Source organism: Thalassophryne amazonica, chromosome 15 (genome assembly GCF_902500255.1).
Source record: "Thalassophryne amazonica chromosome 15, fThaAma1.1, whole genome shotgun sequence".
Classification (NCBI taxonomy): domain Eukaryota; kingdom Metazoa; phylum Chordata; class Actinopteri; order Batrachoidiformes; family Batrachoididae; genus Thalassophryne; species Thalassophryne amazonica.
This window is the reverse complement of record NC_047117.1, coordinates 52,470,741-52,498,714: the sequence shown is the minus strand read 5'-3', so window position 1 is coordinate 52,498,714 and position 27,974 is coordinate 52,470,741. Positions and strand designations below refer to the sequence as shown.

The 27,974-nt window shown below is 41.4% G+C and overlaps 1 protein-coding gene across 1 annotated transcript in view; it reads left to right on the top strand.

Annotated features, from left to right (window-relative positions):
* LOC117526593 (tudor domain-containing protein 7B-like) overlaps window positions 1-27,974 on the top strand; it is a 115,114-nt gene that overhangs the window by 13,215 nt on the left and 73,925 nt on the right. The window contains exons 2-4 of the mRNA XM_034188652.1: window positions 10,253-10,397; window positions 18,259-18,373; window positions 24,643-24,680. Of these exons, the coding sequence (XP_034044543.1) occupies window positions 10,253-10,397; window positions 18,259-18,373; window positions 24,643-24,680 (298 nt within the window). The remainder of the gene's footprint in view (window positions 1-10,252; window positions 10,398-18,258; window positions 18,374-24,642; window positions 24,681-27,974) is intronic.

The following is a 27,974-nucleotide window of genomic DNA, read 5'->3' as shown; positions in this document are numbered from 1 at the left end:
TCCAACACCACAATACCCCTTTCAAGTGATTCATATGGATTATATACAGCTGAGTAAACATGAAGGGAAGGAATTTTGTTTAGTCATAATTGATGCCTTCTCAAAATGGGTAGAATTGTTCCCTACAAAACATGCAGATTCACTTACAGTGGCTAAAGCATTATGCAAAGACATCATCCCACGATTTGGAATACCAGAAACAGTCTATTCAGATAATGGAGCGCATTTTGTTAATACAATAGTGCAATACGTAGGAGAAGCACTACAGGTTAATCTCAAAAATCATTGTTCTTATCATCCACAAAGTGCCGGATTAGTGGAAAGGATGAATGGAACAGTAAAAAACAGACTTAGAAAGACAATGGAGGAAACAGGCAGACCATGGACACATTGTGTAGATTTGGTAAAAATGTATATAAACATAACTAGTACCATGGGGTTGACACCGTATGAAACATTGTTTGGCAGAAAATATCGATTGCCATATTATGGACAAATTTGGGATGTACCTGAGGAAGCCAATTTGGCGGATTACATGAGAAAAATGTTAGGACAACGAGGGAGAGTTCCAAACACTGATGATCCCATTTCTCCACAGGAGGACCCTAAAGTGGTACCTGGAGACTGGGTGTTGATAAGAAGCATCAAGAGAAAACACTGGCATTCACCTAAATGGGAAGGGCCCTATCAAGTACTACTCACAACACCCACAGCTTTGAAAATTGGGGAAAGAAGTACATGGATTCATTTAACTCACTGTAAGAAAGTCATTTCTGCAGACACAGACAAACAGTAAGAACAGTAGGACAAGACTAGTAATAGTGTGTGAGCTTGGTGTTAAGATCCAGGTTAGACACGAAAGCTAGCAGAAGACATTAAGAAGCCACTGTTCTGAACATAGGTGTGCTGTAGTGTGCAGAAATGGCGAAAGAAAAAAATAAAAAGAACGAGGGTTTCTGGACCCCACGGACAGTCCTTGTTATGCTACTTTTCTTTTTTGAATTGGGATTATTATTAAAAGCCATGAGCACGGGACATGATAATAAGGATCACATCCGCAGATTGCAGAGACCAAAAAGAAGTAACAAAGACCCCAGTCCGATAATTAATGCCACAGTACATAGCTGTGATGGGAATAATGCATACCGATTTGGTGTACAAGCCTGCATTCCTAGAAATACTTCTGTGATCATCTCTGTACCATATAGTGCTCTTACCCATGGAATGCCGGATGGTGACAGAGGGACTAATTACGGAAATAGTTTCTCATGGTATATGACCAACGATCAACAAGATAGGAGATGGGAAACGTTGGTAGCCGATGAATGGAGTAGATGGACACCAAGATGGGCACAAACCGAGTGGGCTAAGTACCAGAGTCAAAGTCTCAAAATGTATCAAACAGATGATAAGCTGTCTATAGTGGTGAATACCACAGAAAAAGGAACCATATTCCCACCTGATATAGAGGGAGACTGTTGGTTGTTCCTCCTTTGGGTATACAAACAAGGAAAAGATCCGTATTTCCATTTCTTCCTCTGTGAAACAGATAGAGTACAGCAACCAATATTGACCGAATTAAGTACGTCAAAGGGGGTGTCCATACAAGCAAAGGGGGTGTCCGTACAAGCAAAGGGGGTGTCTGTACAAGGCACAAAAGACATGAAGGCAGATGACTGGTTCCTAGTAACTACTGGAATTAGTGGACAAAATAACAATTGGCTTTTAATGGCAGAACAAGCAGGACTAGCAGCAAAGGAGGACTGTGTTGTATGTATGGGACCCAGACCTATATTACAGGTAATACCGGCAGCATTACCCAAAGACTGTCTACTGACTGCTATGACACAGACATACATTGCGGCAAACAACAAATGTTCTAAGTGGGACAAGATCTATCCAGTGACCAAATTGACTAAGATTAAACCTTTATTCTCAAGCAAAGTTGGGCATGCTAACCATACATGTGTACACTTGACAGGGACAAGTAAGACTTTGGGTAGCTTAAACCACACCGCCTGGTGTAAGAATGTGGTCCATAGTACTCCCACATTCAAACCTGTCGGGAGGAGTGACGTATGGTGGTGGTGTGGGGATAACAGAATCTTTGACAGACTGCCACGAAATGTGTCAGGTTATTGTGCATTAATATCATTATTGTTACCAGTTGAAGCCATACCCATGACCCCTGAAGACGTTACGACATATGCAGCCTCTCTTATTTCTGAAGATTGGCAGAAAGGCATAGCCAGACATAGAGTAAAAAGAGATTGGAAAGGAGTGGGAAATCCAACATATATTGACACAATAGGAGTCCCCAGGGGAGTGCCTGACGAGTATAAACTGGTTAATCAAATAGCAGCTGGATTCGAATCTTCCATCTGTTGGTGGTGTTCAATTAATAAAAACGTGGACAGAATAAACTACATCCACTACAATGTACAGAAATTAGGAAATTGGACTGAGGAAGGATTTAAGGCTGTCCATTCACAGTTAGAAGCCACGTCCCTTATGGCCTTCCAGAATCGTATTGCTCTGGATATGTTGTTGGCAGAGAAAGGAGGTGTTTGTGCCATGTTCGGAGAACAATGCTGCACATTCATTCCCAACAACACGGCTGCAGACGGCAGTCTCACTCAAGCCATTGACGGGCTGAGGACGTTGAACAGGAAGATGAAAGAGCACAGTGGAGTAAACACCGAAGGCTGGGATTGGTGGCTGGAAGGGATGGGAAAATGGAGGTCTTTGATTTCTTCACTATTAGTGTCTATAGCAGTATTTGCTGCAATTCTAACATTGTGTGGATGTTGTATTCCATGTCTCCGAGGCCTTGTAAATAGAATGATAACCACAGCAATAAGTCCAGGACCAGGAGGGGGTCCGGCATCATATCCACTTCTGGACAACGAGGAGGACGATGGCTCTCCTGACCTGTACCCAGACCAATGGAAGTATGATGACCCAGACACCGATGATGGTGACAATGACGACATCACCTCTGGGGTGTAAGCCTAGAGAGAGAACATAGCATGATGAACCTCTTAGTGAAAATCTCAAAAAGAAGTGCTAAGCTGAGTGATGCCTACTGTATGTTTAACAGGCGATAAACAGGAGGGGAATGTTAGGGATTTTGTATATATGTTATCACTGTTAAACATTTGTACATTTGTCTTCTTTCTCATGAGAACGGTGTTGTGCTGTTTTGCACTTCACCCTGAGAATGTACGTGTTATTCAACCTTGTTTTAGCTTTGTCTTCTTTCTCATGAGAACGGTGTTGTGCTGTTTTGCACTTCACCCTGAGAATGTACGTGTTATTCAACCTTGTTTTAGCTTTGTCTTCTTTCTCATGAGAACGGTGTTGTGCTGTTTTGCACCTGTCTTAATGCAATCCTGAGAATTCAATTTTGTTTTAGCACTCTGGGGTCAATCTGAGCTGGGAATGAAGGGCTGGATGTACTTATTATTATAATATAACTTTGTTTTCGCAGCCTCTAACGACTGGGAGTAAGAGAACGTTTTGACTATTGTGATGTGGTGTTTAGTGTGAAGGAGTGTGAAAGACAGGACACTTCAGGCAGATGCAGAACAGCTGATACCTGCAACAGACGAACGAGATGTGCTGACCTGAAAGTGTTCTTCCTTACAGCTGCACTTATTGACGTATGCGTTTATGTTATGGGAAGAAACTTGTCTTGCGTCATCACCCCCACCCTTAGGACAAGTTTTTTGTTTATGTGATGAGGGCGTCTCTTAATAAAAGAGCGAAAAGCAGGCCAGACTTTAGTGTAGCCTTGGTGTACAGCCTGGCCGCACTCCGCGCGTAATATTTGACTTTCTGTCTCACTGGTGTTTCTTGACTCTGTTTGTCTTGTTAAAGGTTTTAAAAATGTTTGGAGGAGAAAATACCCAACACTCACCATCATTGTCGTCATTATGAAGCCGGTGGAGTAGCAATTTCTCATCCTTGCTTAGCAAATATTCTGCAATATCCACATTTTCAGTCTCTGGACTTCGTCTAACCATCCGTCAGCTGCCTTCAAGGGGTCAGAAATTTGTTTGTCTCCAACTATCAACAAGGACTGGTCATTTTTGACAGCGGCTCTCTCTTCCTCCTTTGTCAGCACTTCTGTAACAATGCAGCACATGCAAGCACAGCCAGCTCTTCTTTCCGCTTCTGTCCACTGCCATACGTAGTCCTGGTTATAACAGGCAATCCGCGGAGCTTACAAAAACGCTTTAAATCGTCAACTTTCCAGCGGTTGAAATGATCCAAATCACAGCACTCCTCGCTGCTTTCTGCCGCCATAGCTTGTGGGTAGGTAGTCGAAAAATTTAGCCTACTTATAATGCACCGCGGCCTCAGATGCGCACTTCGCTTATACACACCCAGGGTGAGAAGAGAGGCAGTGCAGAAAAGGTCGGTGAAACTCTGGACTGAAGAGGCCACTGAGAGGCTGAGGGACTGTTTCAGAACCACAGACTGGAGCACGTTTCAAAACTCTCACGGTGAAGACATCAACGGCCTGACCCAGTGTGTCACTGACTACATGAACTTGTGTGGTGAGCACTGTGCCTACCCAGAGGGTACAGTGCTTTCCCAACAACCACCCCTGGGTGACCCCCGAGCTGAAGGTCCTGATGAACCAGAAGAAGAGGGCTTTCAACTCGGGAGACATAGAGGAGCAGCAGAGAGTCCAACAGGAACTCCAGTGGAGGATCCGGGCAGCCAAGAACGAGTATGGAAGGAAGATGGAAGAGCAGCTGGCCCAGAACAATGTCAGGGACGTGTGGAGAGGCCTCAAGACCGCCTCCAGATTTGGGCAGGGTGCCAGCAGGACTGCAGATGGAGATTCTCGGTTTGCAGAGGAGCTAAACAGTTACTTTAACTGTTTTGGCTCCTCCACACCTGCCCCCCTGCCTGCTCCCAGCTCTCCACATGTCTCCAGCAGCCAGCCTTCCAGTCCCTCTGACCACCTTCTTCCCCCTGGCCACCTCCACTGCACCCCCGGACCTTGTCCCTCCTCTCCCCGGACTGTATTCAGCACCAGCTCACACCTCAGCAGCCCCATCCCTCCCCCTCACTGTGACTCCAACTGAGGTGAGAGGCCAGCTCCTGCGGCTGAAGCAGAGGAAAGCAGCAGGACCTGATGGGATCTCCTCGAGGCTGCTGAGGACCTCAGCCACATCTTTAACAAGAGCCTCAGCCTGGGGGTGGTCCCCACCCTGTGGAAGACCTCCTTCTGGTCCCGGTTCCCAAAACACCGCACGCCAAGGAACCGGTCCACTACAGACCAGTTTCCCTGACCTCCCACCTCATGAAGACCATGGAGCGGCTCATCCTGTCTCATTTCCGCACCGTGGTGAGCGACATCCTGGACCCGCTGCAGTTCGCCTACAGGCCCAACATCAGGGTAGATGACGCTGTCATCTACCTGCTGCAGCGGGCACTCGCCTACCTGGAGACTGGCGGGAGCGCTGTGAGAGTCATGTTCTTTGATTTCTCCAGCGCTTTCAACACCATCAGACCGGCGCTGCTGTGGGGGAAGCTGGAGGACACAGGTGTGGATACACATTTCGTCGTCTGGATCGACTACCTCACTGACCGTCCACAGTATGCGTGGCTGTCAGTTTGAGCTGGTAAGGTGTAGCACCGGGGCCCCCCAGGGCACTATCCTCTTGCCTTTCTTCTTCACCCTTTACACCTCGGACTTCACCTACAACACGGACAGCTGCCATCTCCAGAAGTTCTCTGATGACTCCACCATTGTGGTCGTGTGTCTGAGGGGAACGAGCTGGAGTACCGGTCGGTAATGTCTCAACACCAGTAAGATAAAGGAGATGGCGATAGACTTCAGGAGGAAACCACCACCTCACCCACCGGTGAACATCCAGTGGGAGGACATAGAGACTGTGGACAGTTTCAAATACCTGAGTGTTCTCCTCAACAACAAATTGGACTGGACTCATAACACTGACGCCCTGTACAAGAAAGGCCAGAGTTGCCGCCACCTCTTGAGGAGACTGAGATCCTTTGGAGTGAGCAGTCCTCTGCATAAGACTTTCTATGTCTCTGTTGTAGCCTCTGCTCTCCTCTGTGCTGTCATCTGTTGGGCTCCCGGCAGCACAGAGCGGGAGAGAAAGACTGAACAAGCTGGCCAGGAAGTCCATCTTTGTCCTGGGCTGTCCTCTGGACTCTTTGGAGGAGGTGGCTGAGAGGAGGGTGTTAGCCAAGTTCAAATCCATCATGGACAACTCCTCTCACCCTCTGCACCGGACTGTAGTGGAGCTGAGCAGGTCGACACCGCAGGTCATTCATCCCTGCTGCTGTCAGACAACAATAACACTGTGAAATAAGATCGGATTTTAAAGTTCTGTTATTAGTTTATAAAATTGTTCATGGACTTGCACCTCCCTATCTGGCTGACCTGGTAAGCCCCTATGTACCAGCTTGAGCCTTGCATTTGCAGGGTGCAGGACTTTTTTGTGTTCCCAGGGTGAATGAAAAGCCTGCCGGTCACAGAGCTTTCTCCTACCGTACACCAGCTCTGTGGAACAATCTCCCGGCACACATGTGACAGTCGGATACTGTGGAGACTTTTAACTCATGTTTAAAGACTCATATGTTTTCGTTGTTTTATCATTAGTTTTGTGTTCTTTCATGGTTTTGTCTTTTTATTGTTTTTAAATTTTTAATTCAGTTTTTTCTGTTTTTATGCTGTGTGAAGCACCTCGAGGCAATCTCATCACGAATTGGCGCTATATAAATTAAGAAATTTGATTTGATTTGTCAGTCTTCCTTGGTTTGGGGCTCCATGCAAGTTCTTGTCTCATGAGGTAAGGATGATTCTGAGAAAGACCAGAACTACCCAGGAGGACCTGGTCAATGACCTGAAGAGAGCGGGGACCACATTAGCAAAGATTACATTAGTAACACACTATGCTGTCATGGTTTAAAAGGCCACACAAGGTCCCCTTGCCCAAGCCATCACATGTCCAGGCCCATTTGATATTCGCCAGTGACCATCTGGATGAGCCAGAGGAGGCATGGGAGAAGGTCATGTGGTCAGATGAGACCAAAATACAGCTTTTTGGTATCAACTCCACTTGATGTGTTTGGAGCATGAGGACAACCCCAAGAACACCATCCCAACAGTGACGCATGGTGTTGGAAACATCATTTTTGGGGGGTGCTTTACTGTAAAGCGGGCAGGATGACTGCACCGTGTTGAAGGGAGGATGGATGGGGTTGTGTATCCTGAGATTTTGGCAAACAACCTCCTTCTCTCAGTAAGAGCCTTGAAGCTTGGTTGTGGCTGGGTCTTCCAGCATGACAATGACCCCAAACACACAGCCAGGACAACTAAGGAGTGGCTCCATAAGAAGCATTTCAAGGTCCTGGAGTGACCTAGCCAGTCTCCAGACCTGAACTTAACAGAAAATCTTTGGAAGGAGCTGAAACTCGAAACCTGAAAGATCTGGAGAAGATCTGTATAGAGGAGTGGACCAAAATCCCTGCTGCAGTGTGTGCAGACTTGGTCAAGAACTACAGTAAACATGTGATCTCTGTAATTGCAAACAAAGGTTTCTGTACCAAATACTAAAGTGTTTTTCTTGATGAAATAAAATGCAAATTATTTAAAAATCAATGATTTTAAGATTCTGTTTCTCACAGTTGAAGTGTACCTGCTTTGTAGTGTGTGTGTGTGTATATGTGTGTGTGTGTGTATATATATATATATATATATATATATATATATATATATACGCTATGCCTCGTCCAATATAACTTTTCTTCATCCAGTATTTCTCTATGTTGGACGACTTGCCATACATCAGTTATGTTCTCCACCCCCCTCCCAAATTAAGCAAACAACAGAGTCAAGTAAATTAGATCAATTTATTTTGTTGTGAACAGCATATGATTTATTCTGATGGAATGAATGCTTCTAAAATGTCAGTAACATGCTTGTCTACCTTCTTAGTGTTTTTGGCATCCTTGGAGTTCAATATTTCCACCAGTTCCTCCTCTGTGAACTCAGCAAACCTTGCTGGCAGATGATTTTCTGCTGTTGTTGACATGTTTGTTGCCATTTTTTCAACCAGCATCTGTCAGCTAGTTCCTGACCATCGTATGCCATGCTCTGATTGGCTAGCTGTTGGCAGTAAGCTCTAACGCTATTGGTCATTGGGAACCGATCCAATATAACTTTTGGTCCTAGCCTTTTTGGGTCCTTTTGGATCCAGCATAACTTTCTGGTGCCAATCATGCCAAAACACAAGTAAATGATGGACAGAAAGACTAATCTGTGATTGGATATTGCAATCTCAGTGGAGAATATATACAGTAGTGTTCAGAATAATAGTAGTGCTATGTGACTAAAAAGATTAATCCAGGTTTTGAGTATATTTCTTATTGTTACATGGGAAAGAAGGTACCAGTAGATTCAGTAGATTCTCACAAATCCAACAAGACCAAGCATTCATGATATGCACACTCTTAAGGCTATGAAATTTGGCTATTAGTAAAAAAAAAAAAAAAAGTAGAAAAGGGGGTGTTAACAATACTAGTAGCATCTGCTGTTGACGCTACAAACTCAAAACTATTATGTTCAAACTTTTTTTTTTTTTTTTTTAGCAATCCTGTGAATCACTAAACTGGTATTTAGTTGTATAACCACAGTTTTTCATGATTTCCTCACATCTGCGAGGCATGGAGTCAACCAACTTATGGACCTTTCAGCTGTATTCCACTCCAAGATTCTTTAACAACATTCCACAGTTGATTCACATTTCTTGGTTTTGCTTCAGAAACAGCTTTTTTTAATGTCACCCAATAAGTTCTCAATTGGATTTAGGTCCGGGGATTGGGCAGGCCACTCCAAAACATTAATTTTGTTGGTTTGGAACCAAGATTTTGCTCATTTACTTGTGCTTGGGTTCATTGTCTTGTTGAAACACCCATTTCAAGGGCATGTCCTCTTCAAGTATTTTGACATATCCAAACTGATGCATGATACCTGGTATGCGATATATAGGCCCAACACCATAGTAGGTGAAACATGCCCATATCATGATGCTTGCACCACCATGCTTCACTGTCTTCAGTGTGAACTGTGGCTTGAATTCAGAGTTTGGGGGTCATCTCACAAACTGTCTGCGGCCCTTGGACCCAAAAAGAACAATTTTACTCTCATCAGTCCACAAAATATGCCTCCATTTCTCTTTCGGCCAGTTGATGTGTTCTTTGGCAAATTGTAACCTCTTCTGCACGTCTTTTATTTAACAGAGGGATTTTGCGGGGGATTCTAGCAAATAAATTAGCTTCACACAGGCGTCTTCTAACTGTTACAACACTTACAGGTAACTCCAGACTGTCTTTGATCATCCTGGAGCTGGTCAGTGGGTGAGCCTTTGCCATTCTACTTATTCTTCTATCCATTTTGATGGTTGTTTTCCATTTTCTTCCATGAGTCTTTGTCCATTTTAAAGCATTGGAGATCATTGTAGATGAACAGCCTATAATTTTTTGCACCTGCGTATAAGTTTTCCCCTCTCCAATCAACTTTTTAATCAAACTACGCTGTTCTTCTGAACAATGTCTTGAACGTCCCATTTTCCTCAGGCTTCCAAAGAGAAAAGCATGTTCAACAGGTGCTGACTTCATCCTTACATAGGGGACACCTGATTCACACCTGTTTGTTCCACAAAATTGACGAACTCACTGACTGAATGCCACACTACTATTATTGTGAACACCCCCTTTTCTACTTTTTTTTTTTTTTTAATAATAGCCCAATTTCATAGCCTTAAGAGTGTGCATATCATGAATGCTTGGTCTTGTTGGATTTGTGAGAATTTACTCAATCTTCTGGTACCTTGTTTCCCATGTAACAATAAGAAATATACTCATAACCTGGATTAATCTTTTTAGTCACATTGCACTACTATTATTCTGAACACTACTGTGTGTGTGTGTGTGTGTGTATATATATATATATATATATATATATATATATATATATATATATATATATATATATATATAAAATTTCATCTACAATTTCCTGTGGTACTGGATCTTTTTGCATCAATCTCTAGTTTTCAGGAAACTTGACAAAATTATTGTAGAGTTTGGGCAGAAGACTTTTGAGTGGACTGCCATTGGTGTCAATAAACACTAAATTTAGTTCTGAGTTTTATGTGGCACTTTTAGGAAAGTGGTATAATTCCAAAGTATTTCTCCTCTGTAGTTGACTTGTTTTGCCCAAGTGTGTAAAGAGACGGCCCACATTGCTGAACTGGTGGCCAAGCAGAAGAATTCCAAGAAAAGCGGTCGCCTCCGTCTTGTCAGCTGCAAAATGAGACCCATGCCTTCCAGCCCCAACATGCCCCGTGGTAGGAGACACTTTTTACTCACAAAAGCACTGACACCTTCTTAAATAGACTGTCTTTCTTAAAGCATACAGTACCACTCAAAAGGTTGGGCACACTTTCCCATTCAGTGTATTCTATTGAATAAGAAAGTGTGACTGGTAGTGTATGTACATACATGCAACCCTCTTTCAGCATGCAAATGCAGACTTCATTTTCTGTGAGCTGCATTGCTTTACATCTTTGATATAGTTCCTCTGTATGTCTGAAAGAAACAGTTACGGATGTAAAAAAAAAAAAAAAAGTACACCATTTTTCATTTGACTGGACATAATCATGTTGAAGTTCATGTTTAACAGTTAACTGCAATTTACATTTCTTTGCAGATTTAAAAATACTTGCTTTTCATTAACAGAATTGTCACTACGAAAGAAATAGGGGAGGGGCCTGATGCTTGATAGCTTGTGTGGCCATCAAATGGTTTGTGTTACTGGATGATGGTACAAAATTGTCAGTTAATTTGTTCCATCTAATCACTGGTAAATTTTTAAATGATAAGCCTATGGCAATATGTTTATGGTAGGCATGATACAGGTTTGCACAGGGCTTAAAAAAATAAAAATTGATATATAATTTTTTTTTTTTTTTTTTTTTTTTTTTTTCCTGCACTGTGGGGAGAAAATACAAGAATTTTTACAAATTAAATTTGTCAGGGAATGAGTCAACATCAAAACAAAGAACGACTGGAAAACTGCAAGGCACTCAAAACCAATCTGTCATATCACCTGCAGGGAAATTTTGCTTGGGCAAAAATGTTACAACAGCTGCAGAGCAGTGCAAAATGACAGAGACAACACAACAACCACAAAACAGAAGCATCATACAGTTGTGCTCATAAGGTTATATATCCTGGCAGAATTTTTTGATTTAGACTTTTTTTTTTCAGAGAATGTGAATAACACAAAAACTTTTTTCCAGTCATGGTTAATGGATTATTACAGATATTGCATGGTTTGTGTGGTCAACTTCATTTAATTTAATATCCATCCATTCCTGCATTTCAGACCAAGTAGTAAGTCTCTACGGCTGCTCCCTTGTTTTTCACTCTGGCTCACCACAGCAGATCCAAGGTAGATCTGTATGCTGATTTCGCATGGTTTACACTGAATGCCCTTCCTGACGCAACTCCATGTTACATGGAGAAGAAATGTGGCAGGGGTGAGGTTTGAATCGGGAACCTTACACACTAAAAACCAGCACACTCACCATGTGGCCACCACCCCTGCATTTCAGACCAAGTAATTAGGTCAAAACATATATATATATATATATATATATATATATATATATATATATATATATATATATAACCCTAACCCGGCGCCACACCTCCGTTGGAAGCCTTAAGGACAAGTTGGAACATGTCTAGCTGTTAAACAATTTCTCAGATACTCTGCTGAAAGCCATCAAAAGCCGCCTTGTTTTTACAAATGGTTATCAACACGGAGGTGTTTTTCCTGTGGCGCCGGGCCATGAGCGGCAGCCTGCCGACGCGCCAATCCGTCTGTATGTCTTTCATTACAAAATCTCCTTTAACAGTGGAATGTCCGGATAAACTGCTGATCCCGAGCTCTTCTGAAACTTCTCTGTTCTCTCACGACGTCCTGGGTCAACAGAGGCTTAAATTTGGAGGTTTTCAGCTCGAAACAGGCTGACGATGGCACCTCAGAGCGCGGCGCGACGTCCCGCTCCGTGGGAAGACCTAAAAGCGACAGTAAGACTCCATAATCTCTCATCAGCCGTTAAAATTTTCACCGAAAACCAGCTGAATTTCTCGAATGGTGGCCACTTCGAGCTGCCTCACAGGTTCTGAAAAATTTTTGATAAAGCAAAGCGCCAGTCTCTCAGGAAGAAGTCAGACAAAGGAATTCCGACGAGGGGGGTGGACCACTCCTCACTCAAAGCCTGCCCACAGGCGAATGACTTAACCGACAGGCGTGAAAAAACTCTCGCATGCGCACGAGGGTTCAAGGTTGGCTGATGTAATCGCACATGATTCAAATCCATATAGTTTTTGAAAAAAATAAAAAGGTACGTTTTTTTTCTCGCAGACCTCGTACTTATTAAAAAAAAAAACTAAGAGGGTAAGGGTGGGTGTGGCCAATGATCCACCAGGATTTGACATAAGTTACTGAATAAGTGTAAAATACAACGCAAACTAGCTACTGCACAAACTGTACATGATTTTTATTATCATTATTATTCCTTTCAGTACTGTAGATAGTGTCAACTTGGATTTTACATTGGACTGAGTGAAAAGCAACATACCTGGTTATGTGGTCTTGAGTGGATTTTACCAGGATTTACATGTACGAGGTCTATTAGATAATAAACCGACCCTTTTATTTATTTTTTTTAACTATATGGATTTGAATGACGTGCGATTACACCAATCATGCTTGAACCCTCGTGCGCATGCGTGAGTTTTTTCACGCGTGTCGGTGATGTCATTTCCCTGTGGGCAGGCCTTGAGTGAGATGTGGTCCCGCCCTCTCGGCTGAATTCCTTTGTTTCACACGCTGCTTGAGACGGCGCGCGTTGCTTTATCAAAAATTTTTCTGGACCTGTGAGGAATATTCGAGTGGACACTATTCGAGAAATTAAGATGGTTTTCGGTGAAAAGTTTAACGGCTGATGAGAGATTATGGGGTGTTTCTGTCGGTGTAAGGACTTCCCACAGAGCGGGACGTCGTGCAGCGCTTCCAGGCACCGTCGTCGGCCTGTTTCGACCTGAAAACATCCTAATTTAAGGCTTAATTCACCCAGGACGTCGTGAGAGAACAGAGAAGATTCAGAAGAGGCCGGCATGAGGACTTTATGCGGACATTCCACTGTTTAAGGACATTTTTTAATGAAAGATGTGCGCGCAAATTCGCCGAGTCGTTTCCGTGATGACTCGGCAAATCTGTGTGCGCCGCAACAGGAAAAACACCTCTGTGTTGAAAACCATTTGTAAAATTCAGGTGGCTTTTGATGGCTTTCAACAAGTGAGTAACTGAGAAATTGTTTAACAGCTTGGGCATGTTCCAACTTGCCCGTTAAGGTTTCCAACGGAGGTGTTTTTCCTGTCACGACCCCCCGCGGTCGGGTCCGACCCGACATGTGACTCTGCCCGCACGTTCTTTCATTACAAAATGTCCGTTAACAATGGAATGTCCGAATAAACTCCTCATGCCGACTTCTTCTGAAAGTTCTCTGACGACTTACTGGGTCAACAAAGCCTGAAATGTGGAAGTTTTCAACTTGAAACGGCGAGACGCTGCCGCCTCGAAGCACAGATCGCCGTCAGGCGCCATGGGCCGTCCTTACGGCGACACTACCAGACCAAAAGACTGCCCACAGGCGAATGACGTAACCGACAGGCATGAAAATACTCCCGCATGCCCACGAGGGTTCAAGCATGTCTGATGTAATCACACGTGATTCAAATCCATATGGTTTTTGAAAAAAAATAATAAGGTCACTTTCACTTCACTTTCACTTTATTTGTGTCCCCCATGGGGCAACCAGTGCTGCAGCCTGAGAATACATCAAAAGCACATGACACACAGAACACACACCAGTACCATTACCATGGTGCAGCATCACAAACAATTACAGTCCAAACATTAAAATACAGTCCATTAAAATGATTCCAGTTTTAACTCCTTCCTTGGCCTGCGTTCAGAGCAGCAATGGCTGCAGGAACAAAAGAGAACTTAAATCTGTTACCCTTCACAGAGGGAAACCTGAGCCGTGAGCCATAAGGTAAATATTGAAAATCACTAAAAAGAGGGTGAGCAGAGTTCGACAATATACTCAATGCTTTCCTCTTTACTTGTCTGTGGTATAGATCAAACAACGTACTCTTTGGTACTCCCAGTACCTTTCCACAGGCCTTCACTATTTTAACCAGTGAATTTTTAGCCTTAAGACTGAGATTCCCATACCAGCACAACATAGAAAAGATTAAAACAGACTCAATACAAGATTTGTAAAAAAGAATCATAATAGTCTTATCCACTTGAAAATAAGACAATTTACAAAGACAGAACAAATATTGTTGACCCTTTTTACACAACATGTCAGTATTAACATTAAAGTTTAGCTTGTGATCAATTATAGTCCCCAGATACTTATAAGTTTCCACAGACTCCACCTGCTGGCCCTTAATGAAGGTAGCCTGAGCTGGTGTGAGCTGTCGTCGGAAGTCCACAGACATATCTTTTGTTTTAGCCACGTTTAATTGTAAATATGACATATCACACCACTTTACAAAATCTTCCACCACCGGGCCATGATTATTCTCATGATTATGTAAGAGACTAACAATGACAGTATCGTCTGCAAATTTCAAAATAAAACTTTTTTCGTGATGGCTTTGACAATCATTAGTGTACAATATGTACAGAAGTGGTGAAAGGACACAGCCCTGAGGAGATCCTGTTGAGGACAAAAGGGTGTCTGACATGCACCCATTTACTCTGACTCTCTGTGATCGGTCTGTTAAAAAATCTAAAATCCAACCAGCAATATTAAAATCTACAGAAAAATTATTCACAAGTTTGTCAATTAAAATGTGAGGTTGGATAGTATTAAAAGCAGATGAAAAGTCAAGAAATAAAAGTTTGGCATGTGCTTTGTTGCCCTCAAGGTGTTTAAAAACAAGATTTAAAAGTGTGGCAGTAGCATCCTCCACTCCACAGCCAGCCCTATAGGCAAACTGGAAGGGATCTAGTAATGACTCTACATGTGAAAGCAATTCATGTTTCATAAGTCTTTCAAATGCCTTCATAACAAGAGATGTTAGGGCTACCGGTCTAAAGTCATTTAAAACTTTGGGATGCTTGTTTTTAGCCACAGGTATTACTATGCTCTGTTTCCAATTCTTTGGAACCTTTTGTTGAGCAAGCGACAGTTTAAAAATATAAAAGAAAATAGGGCCTAGTTGCTCCGCACAAGAAGACAGCAAACGACCACAAATATTATCGGGTCCTGGACTTTTTTAACTTTAGTACGTTTAAAGAAGCTGATCAAGGAACGTTCATCAAAAGGTGGAGAACCAGGACAGCGCAAATCATTTTTTAGTTTAAATAATTCATCACTAAAATTTAGTGTATCAAATCTACTATAAAACTGATTAAAATCCTGGGCGAGTTGTTTGTCCGATTTAGCCCCAGCCAGGATGACTTTAGATTTTTTACTATAATTATTATATTATTATTTACTATATTTTCCCTAAAATGGTATTTAGGCCATCCCAAGCAGAGCCTAACTTATTTTGGGTAAATTGTTTCTCGATCCTGGCTGTGTAGTTGTATTTTGCTCTCCTAATTTCACATTTGATCTCCCTTTTTAATCTGTTTAACTCTGGGAGATCTCCCTCACGGAATGCCTTTTTTCTTTTGTTGAATAGGACTTTCAGTGCTCTTGAGACCCAAGATTTAGCGTTTGGGTAGATTTTAACCGTCTTTTTGGGAATCTCAAAATCTTCACAAAAAGTAACATAACTGCTGACGACAGTCAGTTCATCAATATCAGGTCGGATACTTTTCTAATAGACCTCGTACATTGGGCTGACTATCTTGGCTATTTGCTTTCATTATTGACAAAAATTGAATTGGAATGTCTGGTCATAATAAATTTTGATACAATTTATTATGAATTGTCATTCACGGCCAAGATTTTAAACAATTAAAGGTATAAATTGGAGTGTTTTTTTTATCCACATAAAATCATCTTTTCATCTATTAAAATTCTCCAGAATAGCTCCTTTTAAAAATTTAAGTGAAAAATGAAAAATTTTGCCCTTGCGGGGAAAATTTTCTCTCTCTCTCTCTCTCCCCCCCCCCCCCCCCCCAATATATATATATATATATATATATATATATATATGAACAAGTTAGACACCTGATTTCATAATTAGATCTTTTCTCGTAATTACGAGATCAGCGGGATAATTTATTTTATCCATTCAATGCAATTCGCTTCCATAAGATATGCCTACATCTACAGTTGAGGTAATGTGGTACATTATGCGATGTTGATTAACAGTGGTTCCTCAAGAGGTGTCGTAAGGGAGTGTGGCAATGCAAGTGTGTGTGTGTGTGTGTGTTGTTTTATTTTTTCTAAACAAACTGTTGCTGTAGGATTTTTGCAGTGCATCCAGGAAGTATTCACAGCCCTTCACTTTATCCTCATTTGATGTTAACAGTCTTATTCCAAAATGGAATTAATTCAGTTTCCCCCCCAAATTCTACTCAGAACACCCCATAATGACAACATGAAAAAAGATTTTTTGTTTTTGCTAATTTATTAAAAATAAAGTAAAAAATCACATGCCCATAAGTATTCAGACCCTTTGCTCAGTACTTTGTTGGTGCACCTTTGGCAGCAATTACAGCCTCAAGTCTTGTTGAATATGTTGCCACAAGCTTGGTGCACCTATCTTTGGGCAGACTTTCCGATTCCTCTTTGCAGCACATCGCAAGCTCCATCAAGTTGGATGGGGAGCGTCGGTGCACAGATATTTTCAGCTTTATACAGAGATGCTCAATTACATTCAGGTCTGGGCTCTGGCAGGGTCACTCAAGAACATTCACAGAGTTGTCCTGAAGCCACTCCTTTGATACCTTGGCTGTGTGCTGAAGGTCATTGTCCTGCTGAAAGATGAACCATCGCCCCAGTCAGAGGTCAAGGGCGCTCTGGAGCAGGTTTTCATCCAGGTTGTCGCTGTACATTGCTACATTCATCTTTTCTTCCATCCTGACTAGTCTTCCAGTTCCTGGCACTGAAAAACATCCCCACAGCTGTCACCACGATACTCCTGCAAACATGACAGCTGGCATTCACCCCAAACACTTAAATCTTTATCTCAACACACCAGAGAATTTTGTTTTTCATGATCTAAGAGTCCTTCAAGTGCCTTTTGGTAAACTTCAGGTGGGCTGCCATATACCTTTTTACTAATAAGTGGCTTCTGTCTGGTCACACTACCATATATGCCTGATTGGTGGGTTGATGTAGAGATGGTTGTCTTTCTGGAAGGTTCTCCTCTCTCCACAGAGGAATTCTGAAGCTCTGACAGAGTGACTGTTAGGTTCTTGGTCACCTCCCTGACTAAGTCCCTTCTCCCCCAGTGGCTCAGTTTAGAGGGAGCCAGCTCTAGGAAGAATCCTGGTGGATACAAACTTTCATTTATGGTTGATGGAGGCCACTGTGCTCATTGGGACCTTCAAAGCAGCAGAATTGTTTCTGTATCCTTCCCCAGATTTGTGCCTCAAGACAGTCCTGTCTCTGAGGTCTACAGACAATTCTTTTAACTTTGTGGTTTGTGCTCTGACATGCACTATCAACTGTGAAACCTTATATGTAGCCAGGTGTGTGCCTTTCCAAATCCTGTCTAATCAACTGAATTTACCCCAGATGGACTCCATTTAAGCTGTAGAAACATTTCAAGTATGATCAGTGGAAACGGGATGCTCCTGAGCTCAATTTTGAGCTTCATCAACAGCTGTGACTACTTATGTACATGTGAGTTCTTAGGTGTGTTTTTTTTTTTTTTAATTTATAAATTTGCAAAAAAAACACAACTTTTTTTCACATTATCATTATCTTGCATTTTGAAGAAAAAAGTGAATTTCATCCATTTTGTAATAAGGCTGTAACAATGTGGAAAATGTACAGCAGTGTGAATATTTTGTGGATGCACCGTGTGTATGCTTTGGCTGCTTTAGTTTTTTTTGATTCACTAAGCAAGTTGTCATTAGTTTCTCTGTGGTATTTGTTTTTTTATCCCATGGTGCATTTCACTAACCTGACCAGAAATTATTTTTCCTTTGTGTAGTGAAGCAAAGTTTGCATCTCTGTCAGCCCCCAGCTTATGGTGCCACAAAAGGGTCAGCAAGCCGTCAGTGGTCCAACGGTAGCAATAAAGGTGTGAGTGCTGCTGGAGACTACAGGTGGGTGATGGATGTCTGTAACCCTGAAACATGTTTAGTTTGAGCATTGAAATGCAAAGCATTCAAAATTAGGCAAGTTCCAGTCACCTTTTTTTGGCGTCCTGTCCATCTTTTCAGAATTTGCCGATACCGAGGGCGGTCAGTACACAATTGACATTTATTTTCGATTGCATATGCAGAAGTTTGTTACTTCAGGTAATTCATCACAAAAGATTTGTTGCCACCAATATACAGTATTCATGCATCTGAGCGTTCCGTACAAAATTCTGCTTGACGGGAAGGTGGATTTTTGCACAAACTTGGCCAAATATTATGTTTGTCGGACCGCCCATTTCAATAAAATGTCTTATTTCCTCACAAAGAATAAATTACCTTTCTGTTTTTGTCTTTTTTTTTTCTTTTTTTTTGTCATTTATTAAATATGTTCTTTGTCAGCTGATGTCTGGTGCTGCTTTTTCATCTCCAGAACAAAAACGAAAAAAAAAAGTGATGTGATGTGCCTGGCCAGTTCAGTGTTAACCTGGGGACAATAATTTACTTCATTGAAACATTTTGCAGTGTTAAACCAGAAAACTGTAAAGGAAACTTTCAAAGTTCCTACCTGTTTAAAACCAGGCGACTCTGCAGCTAATCTGTTTATTGCTGTTATCATTTCCTCCATGTTAAGGTAAAACATCCATAATTTTCCTGTCAACATCTCACTGAAAACAATGGAACATTTAGTGTCGCTGATTTTCAACACGTGAAGTTCTCTGTGCTTGTGGAGGCACTACATATGCTCATGCTGTGTCACACTCTGACAGAACCACAAGATTACCGGTAGTTATATAATTAAATACTTTTTCTGTTGGCAAATTTGTCAGTTTCCCGTGGAGTTGAGGGACTAATGACATTGCATTTAGCCAGGGATTTGCATTGACAAATATCCTGTATTTGAGTGGAGTTTGGTGGTCTGAAAGTATGTCATATTTCCTCACTGTTCATGCCTCCTCATTGAGAGCATGAGTGAGCAAGCTCTCCTGTGTTCTTTATCTTTTCTCCGCTGATGCCAAAGTTTTAATCAATCATAAGCTCAGAGTAAACCATCGGACAGCTGCAGGAAAAATAAAAAAAACAAGCAGAGAACAAAATGGCAAATAAATGTGCAGGCAGTGGGGAAGCCTGATCTCTGCTCAAAGTTTTGAACACTGACAAAACTTTCTGATGGACCTACCAGGCATCAGTGGACATTTTATGGATGGAAAAAGGACTTTTGAAGGACAAAACAAACAAACTGATAGTGTAAGCTCCTTTTTCATTTTGTATTTATTTTAGGTGGCTGTTTAAAAAACTTTAAAAAATAATAAATTGGGTGATGTTTAACCAGCATATTTCAAAAAAGGGGGGGAGTGGGCTTATGCTTGATCCTGGGCTCTCAGATGGAAGTATAATACATATGGTATAATACATTCAAGTCATCAGTGTGGCAGAACGGTGACTATCATTTTATGAGCCTGCAAATTAAATGAGTCTGATGTCTGTTTTCTATCTAGGGGTCGACCATTATTGGTGCCGATATTCAACATTTTTGCATATGTCAGTATAGGCTATTTATAGTAGCCAATGTACCAGTTAGTTTTTGCAGCATTGGATTTAGCAACTCACTGGTCACCAAAGTTACCCCTTCAAATGTACTTTTTTTTTTTTTTACACAAAGGGAATGGCAGTCAGTGACTAAAGTGTAAACTGCAGCTGAGAGAACTCAATGATGGATGTTTTCAAGGAATTCCCAGAAATCCAGGTTTTTAATGTTTCTGGGTTGTAGCAGCTGTATACCTATAGATATGTACACACAACAACAAATCTAGCACTGAAATTAGAACTAGAAAATCAGTGGTCTAGAAGATGAGCTAAACATTTGAACAAAAATTCACATTGACAGTGTATTACAAAACATTTTAAATCTTAGTTGAATTTATTCCATTACACAACAGCCCATTGATGTGTGTGAAGGTCCCATCATATCGAGTCAATGGCCCCTGACTTCAGGCATTGAGGGGCTGTTAGCCATACCACTGTCTTAAAATATGAATCACTGCTTTCTGGTTTGTAGCAAAGTCCTGCCCACAACACCACTTTATTTGTTAGACATCACAACTTTGGCCTGTCAGAGCTGCTGTCCCCGATCTGCTGTCCCACAGACTGGCTGAGAAGAAGATAGCAGTGTGCAGAATGGAGCTGTGTTTATCTGTTCATTTATTCAACTTCATACTGTTATTTTTAGCTCATAGCACTTTTTGTGTTAAGGTCCTGTTGAAAGGTTTTGTTAAACATATGCTGCAAAATATTTAAAGAAAGATTTGTGTTAATTGTGTGTTATACTAAATTATGACACATTTTTGACATATTTTACTATAGGAAAATATCGCCTGAAATATTGACTTCAGCCTCCTGATCTTGTCAGTAATCTGTATGAGCAGTTAAAAATCCATATCGGTCGACCCTTGTTTTAATCTACGATCAGTGATTACCAAACTGTGGGTTGTTAAGAACGTGGAAGTGGGCAGTGAAAGGTCATTAAAATAAATTGTTTGATTTTCAGTTTTATAATACTTTTAAAATTTCTCAAATGTATTATTTTTTAAAAAGGTAAGAATTAGTAAAACATAGCCATATGATTTCATTGGATTTGTATTAATTTTTCTGACCTAGTTGCACATACACTTCTCAAAACATTTTAAAAAAACCTATGTTTTTGGGTGAATTTATCAAATATTGGTCTAATTTATATTTTCATCTTTCTTTTGGCAAGCAGTGTGTTTTACCTGATCTGATAATGCACGCTACTGAGAACCGTTTTTTTTTTTGTTTTTTTTTACACCCGTGGTTCAATAAAAATGACATGCAAAGTAAACGTAAAAACATGAGAAATTATTCATTTTCACAATGAGTATGTAATCCAAAAAGGTTACAGTGCATCTTTTTACATATTTTATGTAACAGCCTTATTCCAATATGGAGAAAATTTATTTTTCCCTTCAACATTATACTCACAATGCCCCATGATGACAACATGAAAAGGTTTTTTTTTTTTTTTTTTTTTTTTTTTTAAATTTTGCAAATTTATGAAAATAAAGAAAACATGCATATAAGTATTCACGGCCTTTGCTCAATAATTTGTTGATGCACCTTTGGCAGCAATTACAGCCTCAAGTCTTCTTGAATATGATGCCACAAACTTGGTGCACTTATCTTTGGCCAGTTTTGCACATTCCTCTTTGCAGCACCTCTCAAGCTCCATCAGGTTGGATGGGGATTGTTGGTGCACAGCCATTTTCAGATCTCTCCAAAGATGCTCAATTACATTCAGGTCTGGGCTCTGGCTGGGCATTAACAGGACATTAACAGAGTTGTCCTGAAGCCACTTCTTTGATATCTTGGCTGTGTGCTGAAGGTTGTTGTCCTGCTGAAAGATGAACCATCACCCCAGTCTGAGGTCAAGAGCGCTCTGGAGCAGGTTTTCATCCAGGTTGTCACTGTACATTGCTGCATTCAGCTTTCTCTTAATCCTGACTAGTCTTCCAGTTCCTGCCGCTGAAAAACATCCCCACAGCATGATGCTGCCACCACCATTCTTCACTGTAGGGATGGTCCCTGGTTTCTTCCAAACATGATGCCTGGCATTTATCTCACCAGACCAGAGAATTTTGTTTCTCATGGTCTGAGAGTACTTCAGCTGCCTTTTGGCAAACTCCAGGTGGGCTGCCATGTGCCTTTTGCAACGGGGTGGCTCATGTCCGGCCACTCTACAACACATGCCTGATTGCTGGATTGTTGCTGCGATGGTTGTCCTTCTGGAAGGTTCTCTTCTGTCCACAGGAATTCTGAAGCTCTGACAGAGTGACTGCCAGCTTCTTGGTTACCTCCCCGTCTAAGGCCCTTCTCCCCAATGGCTCAGTTTGGAGGGGCTGCCAGCTCTATGAAGAGTCTTCGTGGATCTGAACTTCCTCCATTTTCAGATGATGGAGGCTACTGTGCTCATTTTGACCTTCAAAGCAGAAGAAATGATTCCGTACCCTTCCCCAGATTGGTTTCCCAAAACAATCCTGTCTTGGATGTCTACAATTCCTTTGACTTCATGCTTGGTTTGTGCTCTGACATGTACTCGACTGTGGGACCTTATATGTATACAGGTGTGTGCCTTTCCAAATCATATCCAATCAACTGAATTTATCCCAGGTAGACTCAGTTTAATCTGTAGAAACATCTCAAGTATGATCAGTTGAAACAGGATGCACCTGAGCTCAATTTGTGCTTCATGGCAAAGGCTGTGAATACATCTGTAAATTTGCCAAAGTCACATACTTTCTTCACATTGTCATTATGGGATATAGTATACCCCACAATGACAATGATACCCGGTATACCATTGTGAGGGGAGGGAATGAATTTTATCCATTCATTTTCTGTGCATTCTTTCTGGATGCACAGTAAATGAAACTCTCAAATTTGGCATTAAGTGATAATTATCAGTTTCACCCATTTGTGACAGTTCAGGTTCCCCGATCTGTGATAAATGCAGTAACTTAGGGTGGTCCCTTAACTGTTTTGGGCAGTTTACAGGGGAGTATTCCATTGTAGCCCGTTGTCATTCAGAATTGTGATAAATGGTTTCAGTGGGTTGTGGAGGCACTTCAGATTTCAAAGAGGGCCATGGCATTCTGTGGTTTAGGAATGGTTATACTACCCAAACCAAAAGTTAAGATGCATGTTAAGCATATGACGTGGCTGTCTTGGAATTTCCAGTGATATTTTATGAGGGCTTTTTTTTTTTTGGCTTGTTCCTCTTTTATTAAATTTTCATATTTTATTTAATAAAGAACAGTTCAGTTGAACAGTAATATTGAAATTTACATATTTCAAAAATTGCAGTGTCGTTCTAGACTATCTTTGTCTCTCGGCCAAACCCTAACCCCATCAGGCTCTGGTGACATATCTGATCTGAACATGTCTTGTCACCCATAATGCCCAAGTACAAATGAAAATTTTATTATGACATGCATTTCATGGTGTTACCTATGTTATTATAAGCAGAGAGTAACACACACATTTGGATTGAGTTTGGACACGTGTGTAGGATGAGCCAGATTTGAAAAACTAGCCTGAATGCTGTCGAGTTAGAAAGCAATCCGTATTGAAGCCCGCTCAAGTCAGATTGCCAACCCCGTCTGAATGGGGTCTTTCTGTCCAAGTCTCCTCTCTAGTCCCTTGGCATAGGCTTTCTCAAGGAGACTGACAAGTGTGAGTTCTTTATAATTGCAACACTCTCTGGTCCCCTTTTTTTAAAGATGGGGACCACCACCCCAATTTGTCCATTTAGTGCTGCAGTCCCCAACTTCCATGTAACACTGTAGAAGTGTGTCAGCAATGACAGACCATCAACATTCAGAGACTTCAGCATCTCAGGGTGATTCTTGCCTGCTTCTGGCAACTCTCCACTGTGGTGTTTTTTTTTTTTTTTTTGACTACCTCTCAGTGACTTCTGAAAAGGTGGTGGCACCAGATCTGCCCGAGTCTTTCACCTCTGCCTCCTCAAAGGAGGGCATGTCAGTAGGGTTGAGGAGATCATCAGTATGCTTTCCACCATCTGATGAGATCCTCAGTCTATTTTGTCCTTTTATGTTCAGTTTTAATTTTAAGGGTTGTGTGAATTGCACCTGTCAAAAGAAGACTGGTGTACTACTACATTTAGGAAAAAAGTAGTACAGACTATTAATGTATTGTTCATTTAATACAGTACAGTTAAATTTTCTGTCAACTGCACAAATGCATCTGTTTGTGTTAGATGTGGTTAAATGTGTACTCTTTTCGTTAAGATTTAATGTGAAAAGTTGGACAACTTGCTATCAGCAGGGTGTTTTATATATTTGCTCCAATGAGTTATTAAAAATTATATTGTCTTTTATTTTATTTTTTTAATTTTGGAAGTGACCAGAGTACCGCATTTTCCGGAGTATCTGTTGCACCCTAATTTTTTGCATTGTTGTCATGTACTTTATATTATTGGTATTTATTTGATTCCTGTGAAAGGCCTCTATAAAGTTATTCTAATATTTATTAAAACCAAATGTGTGAAATGTTTTTTTTTTTCTTTTTTTTCTCTGTGTATAAGTGGCAGGACTTGACAAACTAGGACAACAACAAACAGAAAATACAGTAACTACTAACACTGCATGACACATTTTTGCAGTCAAAACATAACAGTTAAAATGTTGCTATTTTGCTCTTAGGGTGGAGAACAGTTGGGCAAACCACAAGACACTTTCAGGTATGTGGTATTGTGCTGGACATGATGAGCAAAACCTTTCTACACAAGTTATCTATCACGAGGCAATCTGCTAGGGCAAAATTGCACACCTTCTGACAGAAAAAGGTATAAGGTCCAGTATACTTAAGCACAGTAGTATAGAGCTTCCCAGATGTAGGCTGAGCAGAGTCAAATGAAGAGCCAGAAAATTTAAAACAATTCAAGATCTCCATTTTGTCGTGCACAACAGTGGAGCCCTTCATAAGACGGGTACGTAGAAAAACTATGGCTTCACAAAATTTGGCGCTCAAAATGCAGGCAATAGTGTTTCAGAGTGTTATAAATTTAAAAATCTTCCCATGGAAGCTGACCTCGGTCTCTCCTATCCTACAATGCTCAGTCACGGCTTGCTGCAAGGAGAACTTTAGCGGCTGTAGGAGACGTTTTCTCCTAGCGATCATTGTGTGGCACACTGCAAGAGAACTTTAGCAGCTTTACGAGAAGTTTTCCTCCAAGTACTTTTCCCATAGCTGTACAGCGATCCACACCAGAGAATCTTTGTGCGCTGTCCTATGGAAAAAGCACGTTATGAGGAACGGGGGTGGGGGGGGGACTACGATGTGAAATGACAGATGATTCTTTTTTCTTGCCCGCAATAACAGACAATAGTCCGGTAGTGACTTTAATGAGCAGAAAGTTGAGTCATGGTTGATATCTTTAAATGGCTTTAACTAGTGGTGCAACAGATCAAAAAAACTCACGGTTTGGATCGTATCACGGTTTTGAGTTACGGATCAGATCATTTTTCGGATCAGCAGAAAGAAAGACAAAATATAACTTTGCTTTCCATTTATTTAGTAGAACACTTATTGCAACCTTTTTGTTCACTAAATAAAACATGTAACTCAAGATGTCAATTCAATGCTTAAATAAAATTAATAATATAAACACAAAGTGCAATATAAGACATGACACCTTCATCCTTTAAATGGTCAGTGTACAAAACACAACTCAAAGGGCAATTTAAGGCGTGACGCCTTCTTATAAACATGGAGTTTAAATAAAAACTGACCTATGTATGCACACATAAAAAAGATTGAAATGAGCAGACCTAAACGTATAATTTCAAATTCTTCTTCAAAAAGATAAGGACGTCTACACTGTCTGGGGAAAGCGTACACCTCTTTGCTGTCACTATGTCCCCTGCTGTGGAGAACACCCTCTCGCTAGGCACTTAAGTACCAGGCACAGCTAGGTAGCGTCTTGCCATCATGGCAATGTGCGGGTATTTACACTCATTGCTTTTCCACCATGTCAGTGGATCATCATCCACTGGAATGCCGCTTGCTGTCTGGTAGGATGTCATCTCCTCTTTGATGGTGTCAGTAAAAGTCTTACTGACATTCTTGCTTGCAAAGGTCTCTCCAAAAAGCTCCACCATGGCAGACTTCTTTTGTGGAGGAGGTGTGTCCAAGCCTGCTCCGGTTGGCTCTGCAACTCTACCCTGCATACAAAAATACTTGATTCATTAGAATTAAATTGATTATGTATTTTCTTATTTCATAAATTTGAAAAAGGACAATAACACTATTTCATAAAAAGCAAGTCAGTTATTCCAAATAAAATGATATAAATATTATATATAAATATTCACTTTTTTTTTTTTTTTTTACCTCTTTACTGTCTTCAGTGCCCCGACTGCTCACAATCTCACTAATGATTTCATTGTATGTCCTTTGGGATATGGCAGGGTCTAGGTGGGACAGGGACTTGAAACTTGGATCTAGTGCAGTAGATCTGTGAAGGTAGTCCTGCAGAGTTGTGGGCGAAGTGTATCTGGGCTTTAGGTCCTCTTTAATGGCAATCTTAACATCTTATGATTGCACTGTCTTCCTCACTAGGGGCCATGGATTGCATAATCCTTGTTTTTAGAGGTAGGATCATGGAGACAGATGGTCCGCTTTCAGTGCTTAACAGAGTTGTAACCATTTTTAGGGGTTTGAGCACCTGGAGGACCTCCTCAGCCACTTTCACATCATTATCAGACAAGGTTACAATGTCTTTAACATTTTTCTTCAGGCTCTTGTCTGTCATTGCAGAGTATATAGCTGCCTGCTGCTCAAGATAACGCTCCATCATATCATAAGTGGAGTTCCACCTTGTTGTGACATCATGTATGAGTTTGAGTAGGCAGCTGTAACATTTCTTGCTTGGTCTTAAGCACATGTGCAGCTGTTGTGCTTCGGTGAAAGTAGGAAACCACCTTCCTAATCCTCCCAAGGATGCGGTCCATCTTATTCAATGTGATTCCCTTTTGGGATGCTAAATTTATCACATGTGCAAAGCACCCTATTTTCGGATCCAGTCCTGTCTCATTCACTGCATTTATCCGATTTTTAGCATTATCTGTTGTGACTGGGATATTTGTATTGGGTCTCTCTATCTTCCACTCTGCCACGGCTTCTGTCAGTACCTGCGCTAGACTGGAGCTTGTGTGGCTCTCATAGAGGGGGCGTGTCTGCAGCACAGGGCTTCGCATCTCCCAGTTCTCTGTGATATAGTGAGCGGTCACAGTTACATAACTTTCTGTTCCTCTGGAGGTCCACCCGTCTGTGGTGAGCCAAACAGAAGGAGCCTGGGACAGTTCCGTAACAATTTTTAACTTTTCCTGCTCATACAGACTTGGCACGATCTTTTCACTGAAGTGGGTGCGCGAGGGAATTTCATAACATGGCTCAAGCACATTAAGCAGATGTTTAAACCCCTTGTTTTGCGCAACGGAGTATGGCCTCATGTCTGCAGCTATAAATACTCCAATAGCGTTTGTTATAATCAATCAATCAATCAATTTTATTTATATAGCGCCAAATCACAAGAAACAGTTGCCCTAAGGCGCCCTATATTGTAAGGCAAGGCCATACAATAATTACGTAAAAACCCCAATGGTCAAAACGACCCCCTGTGAGCAAGCACCCGGCGACAGTGGGAAGGAAAAACCCCCTTTTAACAGGAAGAAACCTCCAGCAGAACCAGGCCCAGGGAGGGGCAGTCCTCTGCTGGGACTGGTTGGGGCTGAGGGAGAGAACCAGGAAAAAGACATGCTGTGGAGGGGAGCAGAGATCAATCACTAATGATATGCAGAGTGGTGCATACAGAGCAAAAAGAGAAAGAAACACTCAGTGCATCATGGGAACCCCCCAGCAGTCTAAGTCTATACAACCCCTGGCAAAAATTATGGAATCACCGGCCTCTGAGGATGTTCATTCAGTTGTTTAATTTTGTAGAAAAAAAGCAGATCACACACATGACACAAAA